This window comes from Rhinatrema bivittatum, chromosome 5, assembly GCF_901001135.1.
Source record: "Rhinatrema bivittatum chromosome 5, aRhiBiv1.1, whole genome shotgun sequence".
Classification (NCBI taxonomy): domain Eukaryota; kingdom Metazoa; phylum Chordata; class Amphibia; order Gymnophiona; family Rhinatrematidae; genus Rhinatrema; species Rhinatrema bivittatum.
In genome coordinates this window covers 309,123,763-309,149,471 of record NC_042619.1, presented here as the reverse complement: position 1 = coordinate 309,149,471, position 25,709 = coordinate 309,123,763, and the positions used below count along the sequence as shown (strand labels likewise).

At 47.0% G+C, this 25,709-nt stretch overlaps 1 protein-coding gene across 6 annotated transcripts in view; it reads left to right on the top strand.

The window, feature by feature from the left end:
- Positions 1-25,709, top strand: part of KANSL3 (KAT8 regulatory NSL complex subunit 3) — a 331,289-nt gene that overhangs the window by 39,237 nt on the left and 266,343 nt on the right. For all 6 annotated transcript variants that reach the window (XM_029604292.1, XM_029604291.1, XM_029604289.1 and 3 more), the window contains exons 4-6: positions 7,316-7,406; positions 17,077-17,262; positions 25,534-25,665. In XM_029604292.1, coding sequence (XP_029460152.1) covers positions 7,316-7,406; positions 17,077-17,262; positions 25,534-25,665 — 409 coding nt within the window. The remainder of the gene's footprint in view (positions 1-7,315; positions 7,407-17,076; positions 17,263-25,533; positions 25,666-25,709) is intronic.

Below are 25,709 nucleotides of genomic sequence, written 5' to 3'. Positions count from 1 at the left end.
CAGGACTTTAGCTTCTTTTTGAAAGTTGCTAGGCAAGGTTCTTGGCGGAGGTCTGGCGGAAACCTATTCCAAAGGAGGGGACCTGCAGTGGACAAAGCTCGTTTCCTCAGTGAAGTTGTGGCCGGGTGGGTGTGAAGCATGTTCTGGTATGCACTTCTGATCGGTCTCTTTGAGGTGTGCTGCTGTAGTCGAAAAGATAGGTTGAGGGGAGAGATGTTGTGTAGCGCCTTGTGAATCATCATGAGTGCTTTAAAGAGTATCCTGAATTTTATAGGCAGCCAGTGAAGGTTCTGGAGGATTAGCGGTGTACCATGTAAGAGTTGGGGAGGGCTTCCTGTGGATTCCATTATTAGTTACAAAATCCGCCCAATGCTGTTTAATATACATTTGAAAGGCCTGGTCTTGGTCCAAATAATAAGGAAATTTCCAGATCCCAAGAGATGATACAGTTCTCAACCCAGAAATCTCCAGCCATATAGGGTATGGTCCGAGATCTTTATACGCCCTATACCTGCTTCTACAACCTGAGATAGGTGATCCTGTGAAAACAAGAAGTAATCTGTATGGGACAAGGTAGAATGTGCACGGGACATATGTTTAAAATCTTTCTCTACTGGGTGTTAAGACATGCCATACGTCCAGCAGCTGTAACTGTGAAAGTAAAAAGGGGATTCTTTTCTTTGAGCCTACCCGCAAGTCCTTAATTGGACGGGATTTATCAAGTAAGGGGTCCGCTACTAAATTAAAGTCCCCCCCCCCATAGCAATGGGCCCAGTTTGCTAGCCAACTGTTTTTGAGATAATTGTTGGAAAAGGGCATGATTGTAAACATTGGGAGCATATATGTTACACAAAGTGATGTTATAGTCACCTAATTTACTAACTAACATTATAAAATGCCCTAGTGGGTCCTTAATTTCTTGAAGGACTGTCAGCGGTACATTTTTGTGCACTAAAATGGTGACTTCCGCGGATCTAGTAGTAGCTGAGGCATAAAAAACCTGACCCACCCATCCTTTTTAAGTTTCTGGTGCTCCTTATCAGTTAAATGTGTTTCTTGTAGAAAGCCGATATCGGCAGACTATTTTAATGAGGTCAATATCTTCATCCTTTTAATTGGGGATCCTATACCACATACATTCCATGATATAAATTTCAAAGATGATTTACCCATTATCCAAAAACAGATGATACAAAGAAGAATCAAAAACAAAACTACCATGATTAGATGGCCATCTCCCCAGCTAAGGCCGCCGCCCTTATGCCTAAAATATAGTAAAGATCACAAACTTGCATTGCCTACCCATATCCTAAAAGTGTAGCCCCAGTGTGCATATACCTCCACCTCCCTCTCCCTTCCCAAAAATTCTAGGAATCGAAAAACGTGCATATTAGACTGAGGGTCACTTAAAAACGCCCCCCTTTCCTCCCCCCCCCCCTCCCCGCCGCATTTCCATGTAATTTGACCACTTTGCAAGTCCTGTCCCTTACATAACTATAAATGTTAGGGTACAGTTTGGTCGAGTAAGATAAACAACAACAATGGTAATAAAAATAATAACAAACAAAAAGAAAAAAACCCCCAAAACACACCCTATGTTCCCGGTACAGGGTGCTTCCTGTCAGGTCGGTGGCTGGGAGTAAGAGTCTGGATCCTAGTTCCAAGTTGAGTGGCCTGACAGGGTGCAATAGATATCAGCCACGTGCAAAAGCTTAGTAGATACCCTTCAATGTTGAGATGATTTAGCAATTTCCGTTTCCAGGCGGTCCACTAATGTATTGGCTTCTGTCACGGCGTGGATCCGTTTTTCCCCATCTGGAAAGGCGATCCGAAGTTTTGCAGAATATAACAGTGCGAACTGTAAGCCCAATTTATGCAAGCACGTACAAGCCGATGAAAACTCTGCGTTGGAGCGACAACTTAGCTGAGTAGTCTTGAAATACAGTATAGTTTTTCCCATCATGTGTAAGTTTCCGTTTGGCTCTCAGAGCCTGTAAAATAGCCATTTTGTGCGCAAAGTCTAATATGCGGGCTATAACCATATGTGGTCTGTTATTTTTCTCTCTCCATGGGCCCATATGGTGCGCTCTCTCTATTTTAAAGGGGCCCCTTTCTAGATCTAGGCGTCGGAGCCCCTTTCTAGATTTAGATGCCGGAGCCCGCCAACTAACGACATCATCAGAAGCAGACCACACTTACTTTTAAAGTAGGAGACGTCCCCTGCTCGTCCTCTTGTCCCACGCTGCCCTCTGACCTTGTCGCACCCACGCGATTGGCGCCGACCCACCGGGGTCAGGGTGCCCTCGGATGGCTTGCGCACAAATCGAGCCCGTTGGATGCCTGCGGCCTACCTCGACGCTGGAGCCCGCCCACTAATGACATCATCGGAAGCGGACTTCACACTCTTATACACTACCTGTGCCTCGACCCATTGGGGTTCCTGAGCCCCGCCGTGAATGTTGATCCCTCTGAGGATGCTGACCCCCCCCCCCCCGGTCCTCCACTTGGCCTCTTGTCCCGCCCACCGGACATGCAAGATCTCGGCGACCCTTAGGACTTTAAAAGCAGGCGCGTGCCCCTTTGCATTGACCCCCAGTCCCCCCCAACCCCACTCCACTCCCCACCCCCCTCTGGTCAAGTTAGCCGTACAACCCCCCTCCCCCCCCAGTCCACACTGCACACCCTCTCTCACCTTGTGCTCCCTCAACAGCTCCACCAGCCTTAACGCATCGCCATCTCCCCCTCAACGACACTTCCCCTCAGAACCCCTAACCCCTCATTTACTCCGACACCGAGTAGCTCTTCCCTGTCCTCCCTCACCATGATGTCAAATGCTATTCCCACCCTCAAACACTACCCCGCCAAACTTCCTATCCTGCAGCCTATTAGCCCTCGCGAACCATACAGATCTCTACTCCCCCATCATGATTTTCCCTCTCAAACAACTAATTGGTCTTACCACCTTCACGATCCTTCTCCTAATCACGCAATCCATTGTCAAAAAAAACCATCTTACTTAATGACATCCTCATAGACGACAGCCCTGACATCTGCGCCATCACAGAGTCCTGGTTAAAGGATTCCAACTCGATCCTACTAAACCAGCTCCCAACCGACCTGTACAACATTTTCTCCATCCCTAGATGCAAAAAAAGAGGCCACCTCCTTGCTGCCAAAAAGAAGTTTAATCTAACCCTACAACCATTCACACTCCCACACAAGCTGGAAATTGCAGTCTTTAAATCATCCACCCTGCAAATCTGCCTAATATATGCACCCCCAGCCTCCTCGAAAATAACCCTTCCCCACTGATTGAATACATTACCAAACACCTAGACATGAACGCGCCCACCATCATCCTTGGCGATCTCAATCTCCATGTTGACATCACCCCACGATCAGCATCCTGCGACTCCCTTATGGCATCCCTTCATGCCCTAGGCCTTGAACAAATAATCTCTGCCCCCACACACAAGGCCGGACACACCCTTGACCTTATCTTCACCAACCATCTGATTCAATCCAATCCCCCCTCCTGCAATCCCATTCCCTGGTCTGACCACTTCCGCATTGATACCTCCTGCTCCATCAAAAGCTCTCCCTCCCACCCGCCCACCAAAACTACCATCCACTACCGCAAACCATGTAAGACAGATGATCTCATCACCGCCCTATCCTGCGAGCTCAGTAAACTAGACCTCACTGACACTGACTCCGCCCTTTCCACTTGGTCTCAAATCACCAGCAACATCGCCAATAAGATCTGCCCCACTCAATCCTGCCTAATCAACTCCACCAACACCAAAAAGAAACCCTGGTACACCCCGAGCTTAAAACCCTAAAAAACAATCTCAGGAAACTAGACAAATCCCCGGCTCTTCAAGCTACATTCCGATCACGCCTTCACACTTACCGAGAAGCCATTGACAAAGCAAAAAGGGACTTCCACGCCCTGCGAATCCACCAACATCAATTCAGTGCCAGAGCCCTCTTTGAGTTTGTTTCCTCCCTAACCGAAACCTCCGTCACCCCCCCTTCCCAACACTGATGATGCAAACAGATGCGAGGAACTCGCCCTATACTTCCACAACAAAATAGAAAAAATCTTGGCTCGCTTCCCCCATGCCCCACTGCACATATACTCCCCCATAACAAACCTCACCACCCCCGTATCCTCACCCAGCATACCCCAAACACCTCCACAATTCTAAACTCATTTGAGACCACCACACCTGTGGAGATAGAATCGATCCTCAAGAAGATAAACCCTGCAGCGCACCCTGCAGATACCATCCCCACTAAATCACTCCTCTTGATTCCCAACATCATTTCCCACCCCATAGCCAACATCATTAACTGCTCCATATCGCAAGGCACTGTCCTCAACCTACTCAAACAAGCAATAGTAAAACCTATCTTAAAAAACCCCTCACTTGACCCAGCTGATCCCGCCAACTATCGCCCAATATCCAAACTTCCATTTATCTAAAAAATCCTAGAAAAGATAATTAATCAACAACTCACTGACTTCCTAAACGATAATCAAATACTCTTCCAGTCACAATTCGGTTTCCGTAGGCACCACAGCACCGAAACCCTCCTTGTTTCCCTATCTGACCATATTCTGAAATCCCTTGACAAAGGCCAAGCTTACATCCTAGCCCTGCTTGATATTTCCGCCGCATTCGACACTGTCAACCACGAAATCCTATTGAAACGCCTCAAGGAGATCGGCATAACAGGCTCCTCCCTTTGATGGCTTCAATCTTATCTAACCGACAGACAATTCAGTGTAAAAATTGGACAATGTGAATCCAATCCAATCACCCTGAAACAAGGTGTTCCTCAAGGCTCCTCACTATCCTTTTCAATATATACCTCCTTCCCCTCTGCTGCCTCCTTTCCAATCTTGGTGTTCCGCACTTCATCTATGCGGATGACGTCCAGATCCTCATACCTATAACGGACAACCTACCCAGTGCCATGAAGACCTGGGACTCTGCCCTCACAGCCATTAACGCCCTACTGTCAAACAACAACCTGGCCCTCAACACCTCAAAAACTGAACTCCTCCTCATCTCACCCCTTCACTATCATCCTAGCATACCCCACCTCCACCTTTTCCCAAAATGTCCGTAGCCTGGGAGTGACACTGGACAACTACTTCAACCTAAAAAAGTTCATAAGCTCCACACGCTAAAAAAACTCAAACCTCTCCTACATCTTAACGATTTTCGCACAGTTCTCCAAGCAATCATCCTATCCAAACTTGACTACTGTAACACCATCCTCCTTGGCCTTCCAAAGAATGCCATACAACCCCTGCAGATGCTCCAGAATGCCGCTGCCCACATACTCACCAATGCCCATCGTCATGATCACATCACCCCGGACCTCAAACACCTGCACTGGCTGCCCATCCCCTCTTGTATAATATTCAAATCACTCATCATCATTCATAAATCCCTCCACAACCAAGACATGCGCTGGTTCAACAAGCACCTCCGTTTCCGCGCCTCGGACAGACCGACCAGAAAGCAATACCTTGCAACTCTGCACACTCCCTCACCCAAACTTTCTAAACTAGCGACCACCAGAGAACGTGCCCTCTCCCTCGCAGGACCCTCTCTCTGGAACAACATGCCCCTCTGCCTCCGCCAGGAACCATGTCCTAGAAAATTCAAGCAGAATCTCAAGACACGGCTTTTTAAACAAGCTTTCACCTGAACACTGTAAGCTACCCTCCCACCTCCTCAATGATCACATCCCCTTGCTCCCTCCCAAGCGCTACCCACCTAATATCTCCCTCCTATTATTAGCTTAGAAATCTTTCCTCCCGTTACTCTTTTCCCTCTTGAATTCCCGATCTCCCCCCCTCTTATTCCCCCCTCCTCACTCCACCTTTACCCCACCTCCTTCAAATTGCCACTCCCCATTTTCATTACTGTAAATAATTCCATAGGTTAGTTCTCTTCTGTTACCATATTTGTTTACTCTATATTTGTTTACTCTATAATGCCTGTTGATACATTATTTCCCTTATATATTACTTGTAAAGCCTGTTGCTGCATTACTGTTACATGTAAACTGAGGTGATGTTCCGAACGCGCCGCAGTATATAAAAATAAATAAATAAATTCCTCTTTGATCCACAATTCCAGGAAAGCAGGCAATGCAGAGTTGCTCAGGGCTTCTGTCAACCCAACAAACAGCAAATTATTGCGTCGAGACTGGTTCTCGAGGTCTTCGAGTCTCTCATCCTGCCACCTGAGCACAGATTTTAACTCTCCCATCTCTGTTCCTAAAGCTGCCATGGAGTCTTGGTTAGCAGAGACTCGAGTTTCCAGTTCACTCATTCGGGTGTCAGAAAGTGCCATGTGAGACATCACCTCCTCAAGTTTATCGCCGTTGACCATGGCTGTGGCAAGAGAAGATGAAGCCTTAACCTTCGGCGCGCCCGCCATCTTGCTCGGACTCAGCCTCAATTTTGTTTTTTCTTTCGCGATCCTTCTGGGTAAGGCGGGTTGACATACCACCCAAAAAAGATTGCCAATGCTTAGGGCAGCAAGCAGCTACAAAAGTGAAACTAAAAAAAATATAGTTAAAAGAAAATAAAGGTTGACGTGGCAACCTTTACTTGGTGTATGGCATCGCGTGATCTCCCTGGGCAAATTTATAACAGGAGTGGAATGTGTCTAGATGAATTTGATGCTTGATTTAAATGAGCTTAAATATGTAAATACTGGGTTTATCTTGTGTTGAAGAATGTGATCTAATATATTGTTTTAGTATGGTTTGCTTGTTGCCCAATTCTGAGATACTGCAAGGCTTTGGGGAATATTTTAACAGCAACCTTTAGTTAAATTCCATTTGTTAATTTACTTTTGTCTCGTTACCATTTTGGTACGCTCTAGTTGTATTATTTTGAATCTTTCCTATCTTCCAATGCCCAAGTTTATTCCCCTTGTTTAATGTAACTTTTTACCTTCTATATATTGTTAATTGGTTTTTCCCTAGTTTCATTATAAACCGGTACGATAAGACCTTGCCTTGAGCATCGGTATATTAAAAGAATTTAAATAATAAAATAAATAGCATAACTTTCACTTGTCTGAGATGCAGTAATTGTGGTACACAAGTTCTCCATCCAATGTTAGTTTGCTTATTTTAGGTCATTCCATCTAATCTGGTGTTCTACTTCAGCTTCTGAATTTAATTATGACATTCGGTTGACCTGATCTCCATATTAAGTACACGTTTATACAGGGAATTTATACATTTATACAGGGAATTATTTCCTGTTTTCCCTTTGCAGGTCAGGCTGGACTATGGCCCAGAACAAACTGTTCAATAAGATTCTGAAGACTTTACAGTCAGACCGACTTGCCCGACTGGCTAACGATGGGGTAAGAATCTGTTTCCTGCTGCTGCAGACCTTTCTTCCTGCCTTTCACATGCAGCTGTGTGAACTTTACCACAGTACTGAGCTCCAGGAACTACAATATTCCTATGTCTGTCAAATGCAAACCTTTCAGGCTGCCACCTTTTACTGATGAGAAACTGAGTCTGTATTTTGGTATGCAAATGATAATGTAATATATTCCCTAAATTGCTGATATTCAGCAACCTTTGTGATAGGATTAGGATATGGTTCAGTTCAGTCTTTAGCAGCAGATGCTCAGTTTGTTGGTGAACTTGTGCAGTAGGCATTGTTTCTTTTCTTTAGATTGGAGCCCTGAGTTTCCAGCATGGTCTTGCAAACATGGTTTTACTTAGAGAGTTGGCAATATTCATTACTCTTCATCCATTCAGACCAGTCCAGATGAACGGGTTATACATGCCAACCAGCAGATGGAGACAGATCAACAGTCTCATTGATGTCATCTCTTATATATATATATCCGTGTTGACACCAGCCTGCCGGTATTCTGTCTCCAGTAAATGGTTGACAAACATCCCGTGCTGTGGACTCAGGCCTGGTAAGATGAACAGGGAAACCTTCTAGGCTCCTGAGGTGAAAGACTCATCTGTTCCTCAGTGGAGCAGGATCCCTGCCTATTTCAAAAATACATAAATTTAGGGGATGGGCTCTAGAGTTGAAAGCAATTGCTCTCTTCCTCTGTTGAGCAAGTTAGGACCAGGGGGTTTCCATAGGGTTTTGGGATTGGATATTTTTCCTCTTGCTTATATTCCTCCCCTTTTCTCTTCCCTCCCCCTCTTTCTGTCCCTTCTCTGAGAAAGGAAGCTGTAGTTCCCTGTACGTATCCAGATCAGTCCAGGCTCCTGGGTTTTGCCTTCCTTCCAGCAGATGGAGAGACATAGTTTCACTGCCACATAACCTGGTGTGCCACCTGCAGTCTCTCAGTATTTTACTGTCTCCAGCAGATGGTAGAGGTGCAGAACCTGCAGTCTGGAAACTAGGTTAAAAAAAACTCCCAAGGAATATATAGTTTTCTTTGGAGATTTCCTCCCAGGAGGTTGGCATGTCCTGGTGGGGCCATCCCTCCTGGTTCTGAGGTGGATGAGCAGAGGGTTGGGGACCCTTATATTGCTTGGTCCTTCAGTATTTTTCCGTCTCCAGCAGATGGTAGAGGTGCAGAACCTGCAGTCTGGAAACTAGGTTAAAAAAAACTCCCAAGGAATATATAGTTTTCTTTGGAGATTTCCTCCCAGGAGGTTGGCATGTCCTGGTGGGGCCATCCCTCCTGGTTCTGAGGTGGATGAGCAGAGGGTTGGGGACCCTTATATTGCTTGGTCCTTCACCACCGGGGGTAGACATCTGGTGGAGCCAGTTCCTTCTTCCCCAGGAAGACTTGCGGAACCTGCTTGCCACTCTTCTTCTGAGAGTGAAGCAGAGTTTTCTAGCATGTAGCAGATGGACTCAGGACCAATGGGTATAGTATACTCTTGAAAGTAGTTGGGAGACGGAGTCAGATTTCAAGCTGACATCAGCCTACATATATATCTGTGCAGGAAGCTTAGCTCTTCAGTATTTCTCCATCTCCTAAGCAGTTAGGGACACTACACACACTTGCACAGTGTCAGAAAATCCAAACTAAAGAAGAGAGAAATTTTACCTCTACAAGACGAGTCCCACTCTCCTGCGGTGATACCTAAGGGTCCCTCCCCCAGTCGAGAATTCCTAAGGTGATTTCTGAGATCCCTCAGAGGCAAGCCTCGGTCTAGTAGCCGGTTCCCGGCGTGGACTTAGCCCCCAGAGTGGCTGAGAGGCAGCGGGTGCAATACCGAGCGCGGCAGTGAAGGTATTTTCCCTCTCCCCCCGCAGTCGGAGACCACCCGGTACAAGACCGGGAAGCGCTGAGACAAGGTAAGGTAGAAAACTTTCTTAAAGTCTCCAGTCTCCGAGGCTCGTACAGCCGCACAGATCGTCCTTCCGGCGTCTGTTAAATCGGGTTGAGCAATCCCATCCGGGCTAGACCCAGACCTGGTGCGAGGGTCCACACTTGTGGAGACCCTCCAGGGGGGTCGCCATCTTGCCCGTGAGGTCGTCGGTGCCATTTCTCCCCCCTTGGTCGCCGTATTGTCCGCATAACTGAGCTGTGCGCACAGTGATGAGCCGGGCGCACAAAGGTCTTGTGCACACAGCGGCGCGCACATCTCTGAAGGGCGCACAGTGACGTGCACAATGGTGCCGGGCGCACAGATAGGCCTGTGCGCACAGTAGCGCGCACATCCCCGCTAAATGCACAAATAGCGGCCTGCACGCACATCGGCGCACCTGGAGCGCACAACTAAGTCTCCCGATGCGCGCACCTATGCGCACAGACGAGTTTTGAGCCACTCCACGTGCACAAATCTCCAGTGCCTCGGCTACCAGAAGACAAGGATGAAAGATCCCAGCACCCCTTCCCCAGAAGAACCAGGGGCAGAGGCTCGCAACGCTTTAGACCCTACAGGAACATAAGAACATAAGAAAATGCCATACTGGGTCAGACCAAGGGTCCATCAAGCCCAGCATCCTGTTTCCAACAGTGGCCAATCCAGGCCATAAGAACCTGGCAAGTACCCAAAAACTAAGTCTATTCCATGTAACCATTGCTAATGGCAGTGGCTATTCTCTAAGTGAACTTAATAGCAGGTAATGGACTTCTCCTCCAAGAACTTATCCAATCCTTTTTTAAACACAGCTATACTAACTGCACGAACCACATTCTCTGGCAACAAATTCCAGAGTTTGATTGTGCGTTGAGTAAAAAAGAACTTTCTCCGATTAGTTTTAAATGTGCCCCATGCTAACTTCATGGAGTGTCCCGTAGTCTTTCTACTATCCGAAAGAGTAAATAACCGATTCACATCTACCCGTTCTAGACCTCTCATGATTTTAAACACCTCTATCATATCCCCCCTCAGTCGTCTCTTCTCCAAGCTGAAAAGTCCTAACCTCTTTAGTCTTTCCTCATAGGGGAGTTGTTCCATTCCCCTTATCATTTTGGTAGCCCTTCTCTGTACCTTCTCCATCGCAATTATATCTTTTTTGAGATGCGGCGACCAGAATTGTACACAGTATTCAAGGTGCAGTCTCACCATGGAGCGATACAGAGGCATTATGACATTTTCCGTTTTATTCATCATTCCTTTTCTAATAATTCCCAACATTCTGTTTGCTTTTTTGACTGCCGCAGCACACTGAACTCGCAGTTCTAGGCACCTCGTCCCTCCAGAACGTCACAGCCCTTTTGGAACCGACAGACCAAGAGAGGAACAGGCCCAGGGGCAGGCTCCAGCCGTGCTCCCCAATGAGAATGGGCTGACCCATCCATAAGAAGAGGAAATAGGGGGTTGACTCTCCCTCTTCTACCAAAGATGGGTCGAGATCACGTCGGACAAATGGGTACTAAACATCATTCGAGAAGGTTACTCTCTGGAGCTCCGCAACATCCCTCGGGACAAATTGATGATGTCACCCTACCACTCCTACACTAAGAGACTGGCAGTGGAAGCCACTCTGTCAAGACTACTCAGTCTGAAGGCAATATCCTCTGTTCTTACGCCCCAACAAAATATGGGGCGTTATTCCATCTATTTTATCGTTCCCAAGAAGGAAGGATCATGCTACCCCATCTTGGATCTCAAGAACGTCAACCGTCATCTGCGGATACTATACTTCTGCATGGAGACTCTTCGCTCCGTAATAATGGCAGTACAACCAGGAGAGTTCCTGACCTCCCTGGACCTCTCTGAAGCCTACCTTCACATTCCAGTCCATCAAGATCACCAGCGTTTTCTGTGCTTTGCGATACTGGGTCACCATTACCAGTTCCGAGCGCTACCCTTCGGACTAGCAACTGCCCCCAGAACATGCTCCAAAATTATGGTGGTCGTGGCGGCAACACTGAGGAAGGAAGGGATCTTGGTACACCCTTACCTGGACTACTAGCTGTTCAGGGCAAAGTCTTCGGAGGAGAGTTGACAGGTGACCAACAGAGTCATGAACATGAGCAAGAGCTGTCTGCAGCCCTCTCAGTCTCTAAAGTACCTGGGGCCTGTTTCGACACCAAACAGAGCAAAGTCTTCCTCCCTCCCCCGAGGAGAAGGAAGCTGATGGAACAATTGCGACGATTGATGACCAATGCACGCCCCAAGGAATGGGACTATCATTCATGTCCTTGGCCTCATGGCATCAACCCTAGAGGTCAACCCGTGGGCAAGGGCCCACATGCGACTGCTCCAGCGCTGGAACCCCACTGTCACAGGACTACTCAATTCGCCTCCAACTACCAGCAGAGGTACGTTCCCAGCTTCAGTGGTGGCTACAGGAAGACCACTAAAGCAAAGGAGTAAGCCTATCCCCACCGAACTGGATCTTGCTCACCACGGATGCAAGCCTGAGAGGGTGGAGAGCCCACTGTCAGGAACTGACGGCCCACGGACAATGGAGCAAGATAGAGGCGGGAAGGAACATAAACCGCCTGGAAGTTCAGGCAGTCAGATTTGTGTGCCTGCGATTCAGCCACAGACTCCGAGGTAAAGCGGTTTGAGTAATGTCTGACAACGCTACAACTGTTGCCTACATCAACCGCCAGGGAGGAGCCAGCAGGTGTCTCTGGAGATAGATCCTCTCATGGCATGGGTGGAGATAAACCTATAAGGGATCTCGGCCTCCCACATCACAGGAAAAGACAACGTATTAGCAGACTTCCTCAGCAGAGAGAGCCTGGACCCAGGGGAATGGATGGTTTCGGCTACAGCCTTCCAACTGATAGTAAATCGCTGGGACCTCCCAGCCATAGATCTACTGGCCACCTAACTCAGTGCCCAAGTCCGCAGGTTCTTCAGCCAAAGACTAGAGCCACACTCCCAAGGGATCGACACTCTTGTTCAAGCCTGGCCAGAGGAAGACTTACTGTACGCCTTCTCCCCATGGCCACTACTGGGCAAGGTCATCTGCAAGATAGAACACCACAGGAGACTAGTCCTACTAGTGGCCCTGGACTGACCAAGGTGCCCATGGTACGCGGACATGCAAAGGGTCCTTGCAGGGAGCCCTCTGTGCCTATCTCCACACAGGGACCTTCTCCAGCAGGGCCCAATTTTTCACAAAGATCCATCTTGATTCTCTGTTACGATCTGGCCCTTGAGAGGACTCGCCTGAAGAAGCGCGGTACTCGAAGCCCGTGATTGACACCCTGCTCCGAGCGCGCAAGTTCTCAACATCCTTGGCATACATACGGATCTGGAGAATATTTGAAGCCTGGTGTGAGGACCGCGAGATTCTCCTGCGGACAGTCAAGATCCCCATGGTTCTGGAGTTCCTACAGGATGGTATGAAGAAGGGGTTGTCTCTCAACTCCCTCAAGGTCCAAGTAGCCACCCTCTCCTGCTTCAGAGCTGAAGTGAACATTATCAGTCTATCAGCTCATCTGGATTTGACCCGTTTCCTAAAAGGGGTTAAGCAATTTCGGCCACCTGAATGGAACCTTAATCTGGTTTTACACTCATGGTCCTCTTCCTTAGCGCCCATGTCTCTCACACACACACCATACCAGTCATGCCCCCATGACCAGTTTCTGTCTCTCACACACCAATCATCTCCCAAACAGTCTTTGACACACACACACAACAGTCACCTTCCTGAACAGTTTTTCTCATGCCATGCACACAGGCTTCCCACTCCCGTGTTCTACTTACATATATGGGCTTCTCACTCTCATAATCACTTTCTCTGTCTCACACACACACACACACTCACCAGTCTCTCATTCCCATGCTTGTTCTCTCCACATGCACAGGCTTCTCATTTCCATAATCACTTTCTCTCTCTCTCTCACACACACAGACACACACACACACACCAGTCACCTGACCTCTCTCATGCATACACACACAGGCTTCCCCCTTCCATGTTCTCTTTCAGATATACAGGCTTCTCTCTCATGCTTTGGCTCTCACACACCCAGGTTTCTCACTCCCATGCTCACTCTCTTCACATGCACAGGCTTCTCATTCCCATAATCACTTTCTCTCTGTTACACACACACCAGTCTCTCTCTCATTTCCATGCTCGCTCTCTACGTGCACAGGCTTCTCATTCCCTGAATCACATTCTTTCTCTCACATACACACACATCAGCTCTCTGACCAGTTTCTCTCAATCACACACATGCTCTCAATCACACACAGGCTGGCTAGCTGGCTGCTTCTCTCTCTTTCTCTCACTCACTTCCTCTTCCCCCCCCCCCCCCACCCCGAGCACATATGGTAGCTGCAGCAGCCTCCTCCTCCAGCCCCCGCAGGCTAAGAAAGAAGAATCCCATCGGCCGCGGGAGGCTCATGCTGCTGTCTCCTTTCCCAATTACCGGCTGCTTCGATTGCTCGGGGGCCGCTGCTGCTGCTGCCGCTGCTATTTTTCTACGCGGCACGGCCCTTTCTCCTTCCCGCGCACCGCATATCACTTCCTGTTCCGGGTTCACGGGGGGGGGGGGGGGGCATGGGAAGAAGAAAAGGCCAGCCGCAGGTGCCACTACTTCTTCTACCACCGGTGCCGTTCCCACTGGGCTTGAACGTACTGATAGCCCGGTGGCAACGGCAGCAGGGAAGGAAGAGCAGTGGGAGAGACCGGGAGCACGCGACACACCTGCCAGTGCTTGGCGACACACCGGTTGAAAAGCGCTGCCCTAGATCAGGAGATGATTTTATACGTTTTTCCTCTTTGGCCCATGATAGGCAAACTGCTTCAGAGGATTGTAGGGCATCCAGGGATGATGATTCTAGTTGCCCTGGATTGTCCTCGTCAGCCATGGTATGCGGATCTCCAGCGTGAGCTGAGTGGTAGCTTTATATAAGGCTTACGTCTGAAAAAGAGTTAGTTTGCTAGGGTCTGATGTTTCACGAGGATTCGAATTGATTTTGTTTAACGATCTGGCCCTTGAGATGGCATGCTGGGTGAAGAAAGGTTCCTCTCCAGCGGTGATGACTACACTCCTGAAAGCTAGGAAGTTCACCACTTCCTTGGCTTATATGGAGGTTTGGAGAATTTTTGAGGATTGGTGTTCTAGATATTAGTGTTTCCCTGGCATGATGCCAGTTTCTTTCATCTTGGAATTTTTGCAGGAAGGTCTCTATAAAGGCTTGGCTCTTGATATGTTGAAGGTGCACGTAGCAGCTCTCTCTTGCTATAGAGGTCTTATTCAAGGTAGACCACTGGCTTCCTCAGATATTTCTCGGTTCTTGAGGGGTGTTAAGCATATTCAACTACTCCAGATTCTGGTCCTGCCTGGTACCTCAACTTGGTTTTGTTGTCCTTGGCAGGACCGCAGTTTGCTCCTCTTAAGACTATTTCCTTGCAACTCTTCACTTTAAAGACTGTTCTTCTGGTTTCTCTTTGTTTGAAGAATATCTGAGATGCAGGCACTTTTTTTGTGGGGAGCCTTTCTTATTGGTTATGAAAGAAAAGATCCAGATCCATACAGTAATTTTGGAATTCCATTTAAATCAGTTTCCTTGCCTTCGTTTAGCAGACAAGCATATTCTGAAGACTACGTGCTTCTTTACCCTTCAGACTCGAGGAGGCAGCTATTAATATAATCTCAAAGTTACTAGTGCCTTCAGGAGTTCTGATTATCTCTTTATTCTATATGATGGAACGTGGAGAGGTGAAGTGTAGAGCCCTGGATTAAAGAGGTGATTACCACAGCTTTTGTGGATTCTGGCACCCCCTTGCCGAAGCAGGTACGGACTCATTCCACAAGGGTGTAAGCAGCTTTGTGGGCAGAATTGCAGTTGGTCTCTCCTTTGGATATCTGTAAAGTGACAACTTGGTCATCCATGCATTCATTTTCTAAGTATTACTGTCTAGATCTCAGGGCTAGAGAGGAAGCCTTCTTTGCTTTGGTAGTTTTGTGAGGGGTTTGGGCAACATTCCGCCCTGTTAAGGTGTAATTTGAGTACATCCTGTTTGTCTGGACTAGTCTGACTGGATGACAAGGAAAGTGAAATTACTTCTTACCTGATAATTTTCTTTCCTCAAATACTGTCAGACCAGTCCAGGAACCTCTCTGTGCTGCTGGTATCTTTCAGTGTATTCATTTATTCTTTGCCTTGCAGAGGTTTGTTTTGCAGGCAAAGATGTGGCGTTGAGAAATGTAATGGCTGTTTATGCTTCACTGCAGATGAGTCATTTTTTAGTCACTGTTTGGAAATTCTCCCTTTGTTTCTGCTTCCTATTTTCTTCTGCAAGACCACTGGCTGCTATTTTTTTACATCGAGATTGTCTGCAGTTAGCTTGTTAGAAGAATACTGGCAGGCTGATGTCAGCACGGATATATATACGAGGTGACATCAGCAAGCCTGTTGATCTCTGCAGCCATATGCTGGTTGGTGTGCATAATCCTTTTGTCTGGACTGATCTGACTGTTCAAGGGAAGGAAATTATAAAGCAAGAAATAAATAATTTATCCTTATTTTGCTGTGGTATCACTGTTGTTTATCTGTCTAGTTTACATAAACACTTTGTGAGCCTTCTTTTATTTCTGTGCCTCTAGTGTCTATTAGTGCTTTAGTGCTGGCTTTCTCAACTTGACACCTTTCAAATTTCTGTTGCTGCCCCATGATTCTTCTCTCTCCTCTCTCAAACTTTGGTTTTTACCTTACAGTCCTTTCTCGCCTTCTCTTGCAATTTTTGTTGGTTCTCTGTGAGCCTTTTCCTCCCTACTTTTTGGCCCTTCTTTTCTGCCTCTTAGATGAATGTTAATGTGCTATAGCCCTTGTCTTTTGTCCCTCACGTTCCTGTTGGCAGCCTGTGGCCCTTCTCTCTTGACTCTTTTGTTTCTGTTGGTTCCATTTGGCCCGTCTGTGTTCTGTCCTACAGGTTTCTGAATCCCTGTTTTTTTTTTCTTTTTCTCTTCTGGCCCTCAGATTTCTCTTGGCCCTTTGTTGCCTTTAAAGGTCTATACCAAAAGCCATATGATATGAAACATACAAATTTAAGTATGTATATCATTGGGTGGGATGAGATTTGTTAAAGACATTCAAATACCTGAAAGGTATAGATGTGCAAGCAAACATTTTTCAGAAGAAAGAATACTGTAGAACAAGATGTCACAGTATGAAGCCTCATAGGGGTTGACTCGGGCACAATATCAGAAAATATTTCTTCAGAGTAGGGGTGGTGTACGCATGGCATGGTCTCCAGTGTAGGCCGTGAAGACAAAACCAGTAACAGAATTCAGAAATGCCTGGGATAGATGCAGAAGAACTCCTAGTTATGAAGGGAAAGCCAGAGATCCTTTGGAGTCGATGGCATTACATGTGAAATTGGGCAGACTAGATGGGCCTTTTGGTTCTTATCTGCCATCTGATTCTGTTTTTTTTCTCCTGACTCTCTGATTTCTGTTGACATCTGTGGCCCTTTTTTTCTATCTCCTAGATTTCAGTTGGTGTGTTGTGGCCCATCTCTCTTGACCCTCTGCTTTCTGTTGGCATCCTGTGGCTCTTCTCTTCTGTCCTGCAGATTTCTCTTGGTACCCTGTGGCATTCTCTTCCACACTTACAGTTTTGATTTATACTAGAAGGACCTAGCGATGCTTTTTGCCACCATCTTATCTCCATTTTCTGCAGGCTTCCAATGAACCAGTGCTGAGGAGGATTGCTGTGGATAAGTGTGCTCGACGGGTTCGCCAGTCTCTGGCCAGTGTGAATTGGGATACCAAGCTGATCCAGTGGCTGCACACCACACTGGTGGAGACCCTCAGTTTGCCTATGTTAGCTGCTTACCTTGATGCTCTGCAGACTCTGAAAGGAAAGGTAATGTATTAAGATATCCATCACTATGCTAGTTACACAGTTAGTGTACTAGAATACTTCATATCTCTTTGGGAAATTAAAAAGTCATGGGATAGGAAGCAGTGTCCTATTGTGGATTGGTAATTGGTTAAAAGACAGGAAACAGAGAATAGGACAAAATATTTTTCCAAATGGAATGGAATGTCCAGAGGATTGGTACAGAGACCTGTGCTGTTTAAATGATCTGGAAAAGATATAAATGAGTGATGTGTTCAGATTTGCATATTAGTTGCATATAGTTGTTAAAATTGCATCGGATTGTGACAAATTGTTGAAGGATCTTGCAATCTAGAAAACTGAACATCTAAATGGCAAATGAAATTTAATGTGGAAAAGTGCAAATTTATACACACAGGAAAAAGTAATCTCAACTGCAGGTACCAATGCTGAGTTCCATGTTAGAGATCATCACACAGGAAAAGGATCTCAGAGTCCTTGTGGACAATATTTTGAAATCCTCAGCTCAGTGTGCAGCAGTGTGCAAAAAAACAAATAAAATGTTAGTGATTATTTGAAGAGGAATGGAGAGTATCATAGGGTTAGTATTTCAATTAATTTGTCTGGTTCAGTTGAGGACTTATCTAGACAAACTGCAGGCTTTTAAAATTCTCGTACTCTGATCACTTCCAAGTTTTCTGGCTAATTAGTTATCCAGATTACTTGGGGCAGAGGTAAATTAGTCGGCCATCTCTGATATTCAGAGTTAGCTGGGCAAGTTATTCAGCTAAGTCTGGTCATGCTGGAGTTTTAATTGGCCGTGCTCTGCTGAATATCCTGGACAAGGTTTCCAATTAACTTTAGTCAAATAATTTGTCTGCTCCTTGTGCTGCTTAATTTCAGGCTCACAATATCTCTTTATTGATCCATGGCAAGACTACACCTTGAGTATTGAGTTGCAATTCTGGTCACCTCATCTCAGAAAAAAAAGATAGCAGAAATAGAAAAATATAGAGAAGGGTAACAAACATGATAAAGGCATGGTATAGCGCTCTTATGAAGAGAGGCTACACAGGTTAGGATTTTCAGCTTGGAAATGAGACAACTGATTTGATAGAATCATGAGTGGAGTGGAATGGGTAAATAGGGGACAGTTATTTAACATTTCAAATACTAAAACGAGGGGACATTTCATGAAACTTAACAACTAACAGATTTAAAGCAAATTATAGAAAGTCTTTTTCACTTAGTGCACAGTAAAACTGTGGAATATGTTGCCAGAGGACATGGCAAGGCATTTAATGTAGTGAGGTTTGGACACGTTCGTGTTAAGAAAAGTCCATAAACAATTTTTAGCAAGCTAGATTTGGGAAAGCCATCACTTATCACTGGGATGAAACATCTGTTTTTTTTTTTTTGGAGTCTACTGGGTATTTGTAACCCAAACTAGCCACTATTGGAGACAAGATGCTGGACTCAATGGACCTTGGTCTGACCCAGCTTGGCATATCTTATCTTCTTAATCTAGGTCACTGAAAATAGTAATACCAATTGAAAAAGTGTTTTTCCGTCGATAAGTAGGCTGAATTAGCCATTATTTACATGTGGTGATGTCATCTGGCAGCACTGAATGGACTTGTTTCTTCAAGTTAGTACAACTTTCAGCTGTACTGAGCAGGTGTAGGAGTTCCCATGCAGGCATTGCCTCATGAGTATCTTAAGTCATTTTTCTGAGCACAGCACAGACTTGAAATCTCTCCTAATACGTTTTCTGTAAAAATCCTTAAAACCTTTTAAATTCAATAATTTTCTTTTATCTTCTCTTGTTGCATCGCTGCCTCACAATCAGGCTTTTCAGTGCTATAAAACCCCCCCCCAAAAACAAAGCATGGCCTTCCTGAACATACCCGGGTCAGTCCAGACAAGTGGGTTTTATTCATCCCTACCAGCAGATGGAGGTAGAGCAGGGGTCGGGAACCCATGGCTCGCGAGCCAGATATGGCTCTTTTGAGGGCTGCATCTGGCTCGCAGACACGTGTCGCCATACTTCGCGGTTCCCCGCTGACCCAGCTGCTCCCTGGTCCTCCGCCGCCCGGGCTTAAAATGCTGTCAGCCCGGGCGGAACGCGGCAGGACAGCTGGAGTCAGCGGCACCGGCGTGCTCTCTTCTCCTCCCCCCCCCCCCGCGGCCCGGAAGAGGAAGTGGAGAGCATCGGGTGCCTGCGCGGGAAGAAGAGACCACACTAGCGTGGTCTCTTCTTCCGCGCAGGCACCCGATGCTCACCACTTCCTCTTCCGGGCCGCGGGGGGGAGGAGAAGAGAGCACGCCGACTGGAGTCATCCGGGTGCCTGCGCGGGAGTCATCGGGTGTCAGCCGGGTGCCAGCGCTGGAGTCATCGGGTGCCTGCGCGGGTCTTCCCTCGCAGGCACCCGATGCTCTCCACTTCCTCTTCCGGGCCGCGGGAAGAAGAGAGCACGCCGGTGCTCTCTTCTTCCCGCGGCCCGGAAGAGGAAGTGGAGAGCATCGGGTGCCTGCGCCGGAAGACCCGCGCAGGCACGCTAGTGTCCGACGGGAAGAAGACTGCAGCGCGGCTCGGAGGAAAATGAAAATCTTCAACCGCGGCCGATGGGACTCCGCCTTCGCCTCCGCGAGGGCTGAAAATGAAGGAGGTTAGCGTTGGGAGGTGGCTGCTGCTGCCGCGAGTTCCCGGGGGGGGAAGGGGGAGAGAGAGAGTGAATGAGCGAGCAAGCATGTGTGTTTGAGATCCTGTGTGTGTGAGTGAGAGATTGCATGTATGTGAATGATTGAGAGCCTGTATATGTGAAAGAGAGTATGTCTGTGATTGAGATCCTGCCTGTGAGAGAGAGAGCATGAATGTAAGTTTACCATTGGGACCCTGTATGTGTAAGTTTGTAATTGAAAACCTGTTTGTTTGAAAGAGTATGTGTGTATGATTGAGATCCTTTGTGTGTGAGAGAGATCATGTGTATGTATGATTAAGAGCCTGTGTGTATAAGTAAGAGAGAGATCATGTGTGTCTGTGTCTGATTGACAGCTGGTTTAGGTGATGGAGCATGTGAGTATGTGATTGAGAGCCTGTGTTTAAATGAGAGAGAGAGACCATGTGTGTCTGTGTGATTGAGAGCTGATTTAGGTGAGGGAGCATGTGAGTATGTGATTGAGAGCCTGTGTTTAAATGAGAGAGAGAGACCATGTGTGTCTGTGTGTGATTGAGAGCTGATTTAGGTGAGGGAGCATGTGAGTATGTGATTGAGAGCCTGTGTGTAAATGAGAGAAAGAGAGGACATGTTTGTAAGCATGTGAATGATAGTCTGTGTGTGAGAGAAAAAGACAGCATGTATTTATGTGATTGAAAGCCTGTGTGTGTGTAAGCGTGAAAAGATAGACAGCATGTGTGTAAATGTGTAATTAAGAGCCTATATAAGTGAGAGAGAAAAAACATTTGTATATGTGAGTGACTGAGAGCATGTGTGTATAGGTGTGTCATTGAGAGCCAGTGTGAGAGAGAGCGCTGGTATGTGACTGAGAGAGGAGAAAGTTCCAAGCAAACCACCCCACCTCCTGCTAATTCAGAACAATCTCAGGACACCTGGATATCAAACGTTCCCAGGTATGCAGAGCAAAAAAATTTTTGTATCCTTATTATTTTTCATTACTGGATCTTTGTGTCTGCTATTTTGAAATATTTTGTTGGTATCTGGAAATGTTTTATATGAGTTTTTAATTATTGGATATTCCACTCATCAGCTGTTTCGAAATATGTTCTTTTTGTTAGTACAGTTTTACTGCTGATGATTTTATATTTCTTGATTTGTTTTATAAGGATGTGTGATGTTTCTTTTTTCCTTTGTTACACTGCATACAGAGACTCTGGCTTGTTGCAGTTTCCAATTCAGTTTTTGTCTGCATGCTTCTTGTTATGCGTTTTGGTCTCTTTATTCTATGTTAGGTGAGGGACAGCACGTGATTCAGGTGAGGTTTTCTGCTGGCGTGTAGTTTCTGTGTAGGACTCTATAGCAGCCTGACTTGGTCCGTTTTCCTAATAGGAGATGTATTGCTGTCTTAAGGCCTGGTGTAATATTTTCAGAGACTTATTGTACATAAAATGCACACATTTACTTGTATTTAGTTTTAAACATATTGTATGGCTCTCATGGAATTACATTTTAAAATATGTGGCGTTTATGGCTCTCTCAGCCAAAAAGGTTCCTGACCCCTGAGGTAGAGAATAAAACTTTGGGCAATGCCACATATACAAGAGTGGCTTATCTTCATATTCCCATTTGACAGGAACACCAGATGTTCCTCAGATTCATGGTCCTGGGGGAGCACTATCAGTTTTGAGCTCTTCCCTTCGGTCTGGCCACCGCCCCGCGAACTTTCACGAAGGTGATGGTGGTAGTGGCTGCGGCCCTGTGACAGGAGAGATTTTTGGTGCACTGGCTGATCTGGGCGAAGTCACAGGAGGAGTGTGTGCGGTCCATAGACCGAGTGAGGTCGCTCCTGTAGTCTCTGGGCTGGATCATCAATGTGCAGAAGAGTCATTTGGTACCCTCTCGCTCTCTCGAGTACTTGGGAGCCTGCTTCGACACCCAGCTGGGCAGAATGTTTCTTACAGACAAGGTGAACAAGATTCAGGGGCAGACAGCTCATCTACTTCGTCTGCCGCTGCCAAAGGTCTGGGATTATTTACAGGTCCTGGGATCGATGGCGTCCATGTTGGAACTAGTGCCCTGGGCATTTGCTCATTTGAGGCCTCTGCAGAGAGCGTTGTCCTGCTGGAGTCCTCGGTCGCAACAATACTTTCTGTCCCGGTCTCTGATGGAGTCGGCCAGGTCCAGTCTGGTCTGGTGGATGACACAGAGCAATCTGGAGAAGCAAATGCCCCTCGAGGTCCTGGATTGGGTGGTGGTCACCACGGATGCCAGTCTTTGGGGCTGCGGACGGTCTGTCTGGGCAAATCTGCTCAGGGCCTCTGGTCGATGTCGGAGCAGGCGTGGTCCATCAATCGGCTGGAGATGAGAGCGGTGCGCAGAGCACTGGTGGCGTTTCTACCCTTGGTCCACGCTCGGATGGTGCGAATTTTATCGGACAACTCGACCACAGTGGCTTACATCAACCGCCAGGGAGGAACCAAGAGTCCCACGGTGGCGCAGGAGGCTCAACTGTTGTTCGAGTGGGCAGTGCTTCATCTCGAAGGGATTGCCACCTCGCACGTTGCAGGAGTGGACAACATTCAGGCGGATTATCTCAGCTGTCAACAGTTGGATCCGAGGGAGTGGGAGCTGTTCCCGGGAGCCTGGGATCTTCTCTGTGATTGGTGGGGGGCTCCTCAGTTGGATCTCATGGCAATGAGTCTCAATGCCAAGACCGAGAGGTTCTTCAGCCGTCAGAGGAAGTCAGGGGCAGTGGGGCTCGATGCCCTAGTATGCCTGTGGCCAACCGGTGTCCTCCTGTATGTCTTCCCTCCGTGACCTCTCAAGGCAAGGATTCTCATGCGGATAGAAGGTCACCTGGGGTCAGTAATACTTGTGGCTCCAGAGTGGCCTCATCGTCCTTGGTTTGTGGATCTGCTACGTCTGGCAGTGGACGGACTGCTACGCTTGATCCACTTGCTGGACCTGCTTTGTCAGGGTCCCATATTTTCGGATCGGGAGAATCGCTTCTGTCTCGCGGCCTGGCTTTTAAGAGGAGGTGATTGCGTATGAGAGGGTATTCCGAACCGGTGATTGCTGCCCTTCTGCAAGCGTGGCGCCCTTCTACTTCTTTGGCCTATTCTAGAGTCTGGAAAGTGTTTGAGACCTGGTGTGGACAGCAGGGATTGGACCCTCTTAAGGTGTCCGTCTCCCATATTTTGTCCTTTTTGCAGGTGGGCTTATCCAAAGGGTTGGCCCATAGTTCTCGTCGAGTCCAGGTTTCAGCTTTAGGTTGTATCAGAGGGAGAGTATAGGGGAAGGTTTTGGCTTCCCCATCCGAATGTGGTGCGTTTTCTGCGGGGAGTCAAGCATCTCCATCCGCCTCTGCGTACCATTTGTCCGGAATGGAACCTCAATCTGGTGTTACGTGCCCTTTGAGAGGAACCGTTCGAACCTCTGGGTCTGATGTCTTTGAAGATCCTTACCCTGAAGACTATCTTTTTGGTAGCTATTTGTTTGGCTAGGAGGATTTCGAAATTGCAGGATTTTTCTGGCCGTGATCCGTTTCTCCAGATTTCGTCGGATAAAGTGTTTTTGCAGATAGTATCTTCGTTTCTTCCTAAGGTGGTGTCTGTTTTTCATGTGAATCAAACAGTGGAGTTGCTCGGGATTCATCGATGGGAAGAGAGCTCCATCTTTTGGATGTGAGACGAGTGCTGTTGCAATACTTGAAGGTCACTAAATCTTTCCGTCGCTCTGATCATTTGTTCATCCTTTTTTGGGGGAGCAAAAAAGGGAGAGAAGGAGGGTAAATCCTCTTTGTCTCGCTGGTTGAAAGAGACTATCTCTGCTACTTATGTGTCCAAGGGACACATAAGTAGCAGAAGTTCTCGATGTCCTTGGCGTACTTGTGGATCTGGAAAATATTTATTTATTATTTTTATATAAAAAGCATACATCTGAGATATCACATCGGTTTACATTCAGGTACTGTAAGTATATCCCTATCCCCAGAGGGCTTACAATCTAAGTTTTGTACCTGAGGCAATGGAGGGTAAAGTGATTTGCCCAAGATCACAAGGAGTGACAGCAGGACTCGAACCCTGGCCGTGTGCCCCCTTGGACGACCAAGATCCCCATGATTCTGGAATTTTTACAGGACGGCCTGAACAAAGGGTTGTCCCTCAACTCCTTGAAGGTCCAGGTAGCAGCTCTCTCTGGTTCCAGAGATGAGGTGAATGGAGCCTGCCTGTTGACACATTCAGACTTGGCCTGTTTCCTAAAAGGGGTTAAACACCTCTGAGCACCCTTAAAGTGGCTGGTCCCCCTAAGGAACCTCAATCTAATATTGGACTTTTTAGCAGGGCCTTCCTTCCGGCCGCTGCGCAGTTTTGTGTCTAAGCTTGTTAATGCTGAAGACTGTATTCTTGGTGGCGATATGCTCGGCTTGTCACATCTCTGAACTACAGGCGCTGTCATGTCGGGAGCTGTTCCTCCGGATGACTCCAGGAATGTTACAGCTTCGCACTGTTCCCTCCTTCTTGCCAAAGGTAGTCTCGGAGTTTCACCTGTATCAGTCCATTTCCTTACTGTCCCTAGATAGACGCAAGAACATGGTAGACTACTGCCTCCTTCGCCACTTAAGTCAGTAGGCTTTTAGTACGGTATCTGGAATGTTCAGAACTGGTGCACAAGACGGACCGCTTGTTTGTTGTTCACAATGGAAGAAAACAAGGTGAAGCAGCTTCGCAAGGTACCATATCTTGCTGGATTAAGAAAGGGATCACTGGAGCTTATGTAGATGCAGGGAAACCTTTACCCCTTCAGGTTAAAGCTCATTCCACGAGGGCCCAGGCAGTATCCTGGGCGGAAGCTAAGCTACTGTCTCCCGTCGACATCTGCCGAACAGCGACATGGTCTTCCTTGCACACCTTCTCCAGGTTCTATTGCCTAGACGTCCAGGCCCGAGAGGACTTGGCCTTTGCAAGGGCGGTGCTATCCGGACCACGGGCAGCCTTCTGTCCCGTTCGGGAATGGCTTTTGTATATCCCATTGGTCCTGAGTCCATCTGGCTACACGCTAGGAAATAGAGAAATTACTGACCTGATAATTTCGTTTTCCTTAGTGTATACAGATGGACTCAGCATCCCACCCATGGCTGCCCATGAACGGTACCAAGGAATCACCCATGAGTTGAATCTCGATTCCATGTGGTTACTGGTCAGCAGTCACCCTATCCCTAGATCAGGGCATCTATAATATTGCTGGGATTCAGCGCTTATGTTTGGTTGAGTACAGTTACGGTCATCCGTTTTTAATTAAGTTATTATCAAGTTGTATTTAAATTTTATTCAAGTTTTTCAATAGTATGTCCACAATGGCTTTTGAAGATTATACTTAATGGCTGAGGTCACTGCAGGGGTATATGTAAGGTGTCGTCAGCTTTGAAACCTGACTCCGTTTCCATCTGCTAGCAGGGGAGCACTTAACCCATTGGTCCTAAGTCCATCTGTCTACATTGAGGAAAACAAAATTATCAGGTAAGTAATTTCTCCAGTGGGAATGGATATTTTAAAATATAGGAAACATTTTATTTTTAATCTTTTTTTTTTATCTCTGGTTTGATTCTCTGCTTTAGATCCCTACACTGATTGATCGAATGCTGTTGTCTTCAACCACAAAGACAGGGGGTGCAGGCGCAGAGGCACTGTCACTACTGCTAAAGAGACCCTGGGACCCTGCAGTGGGTGTGCTCTCACATAACAAACCGGTATGAACATTCAAAAATGCAAAGATATGTGAATGGGTATAGTC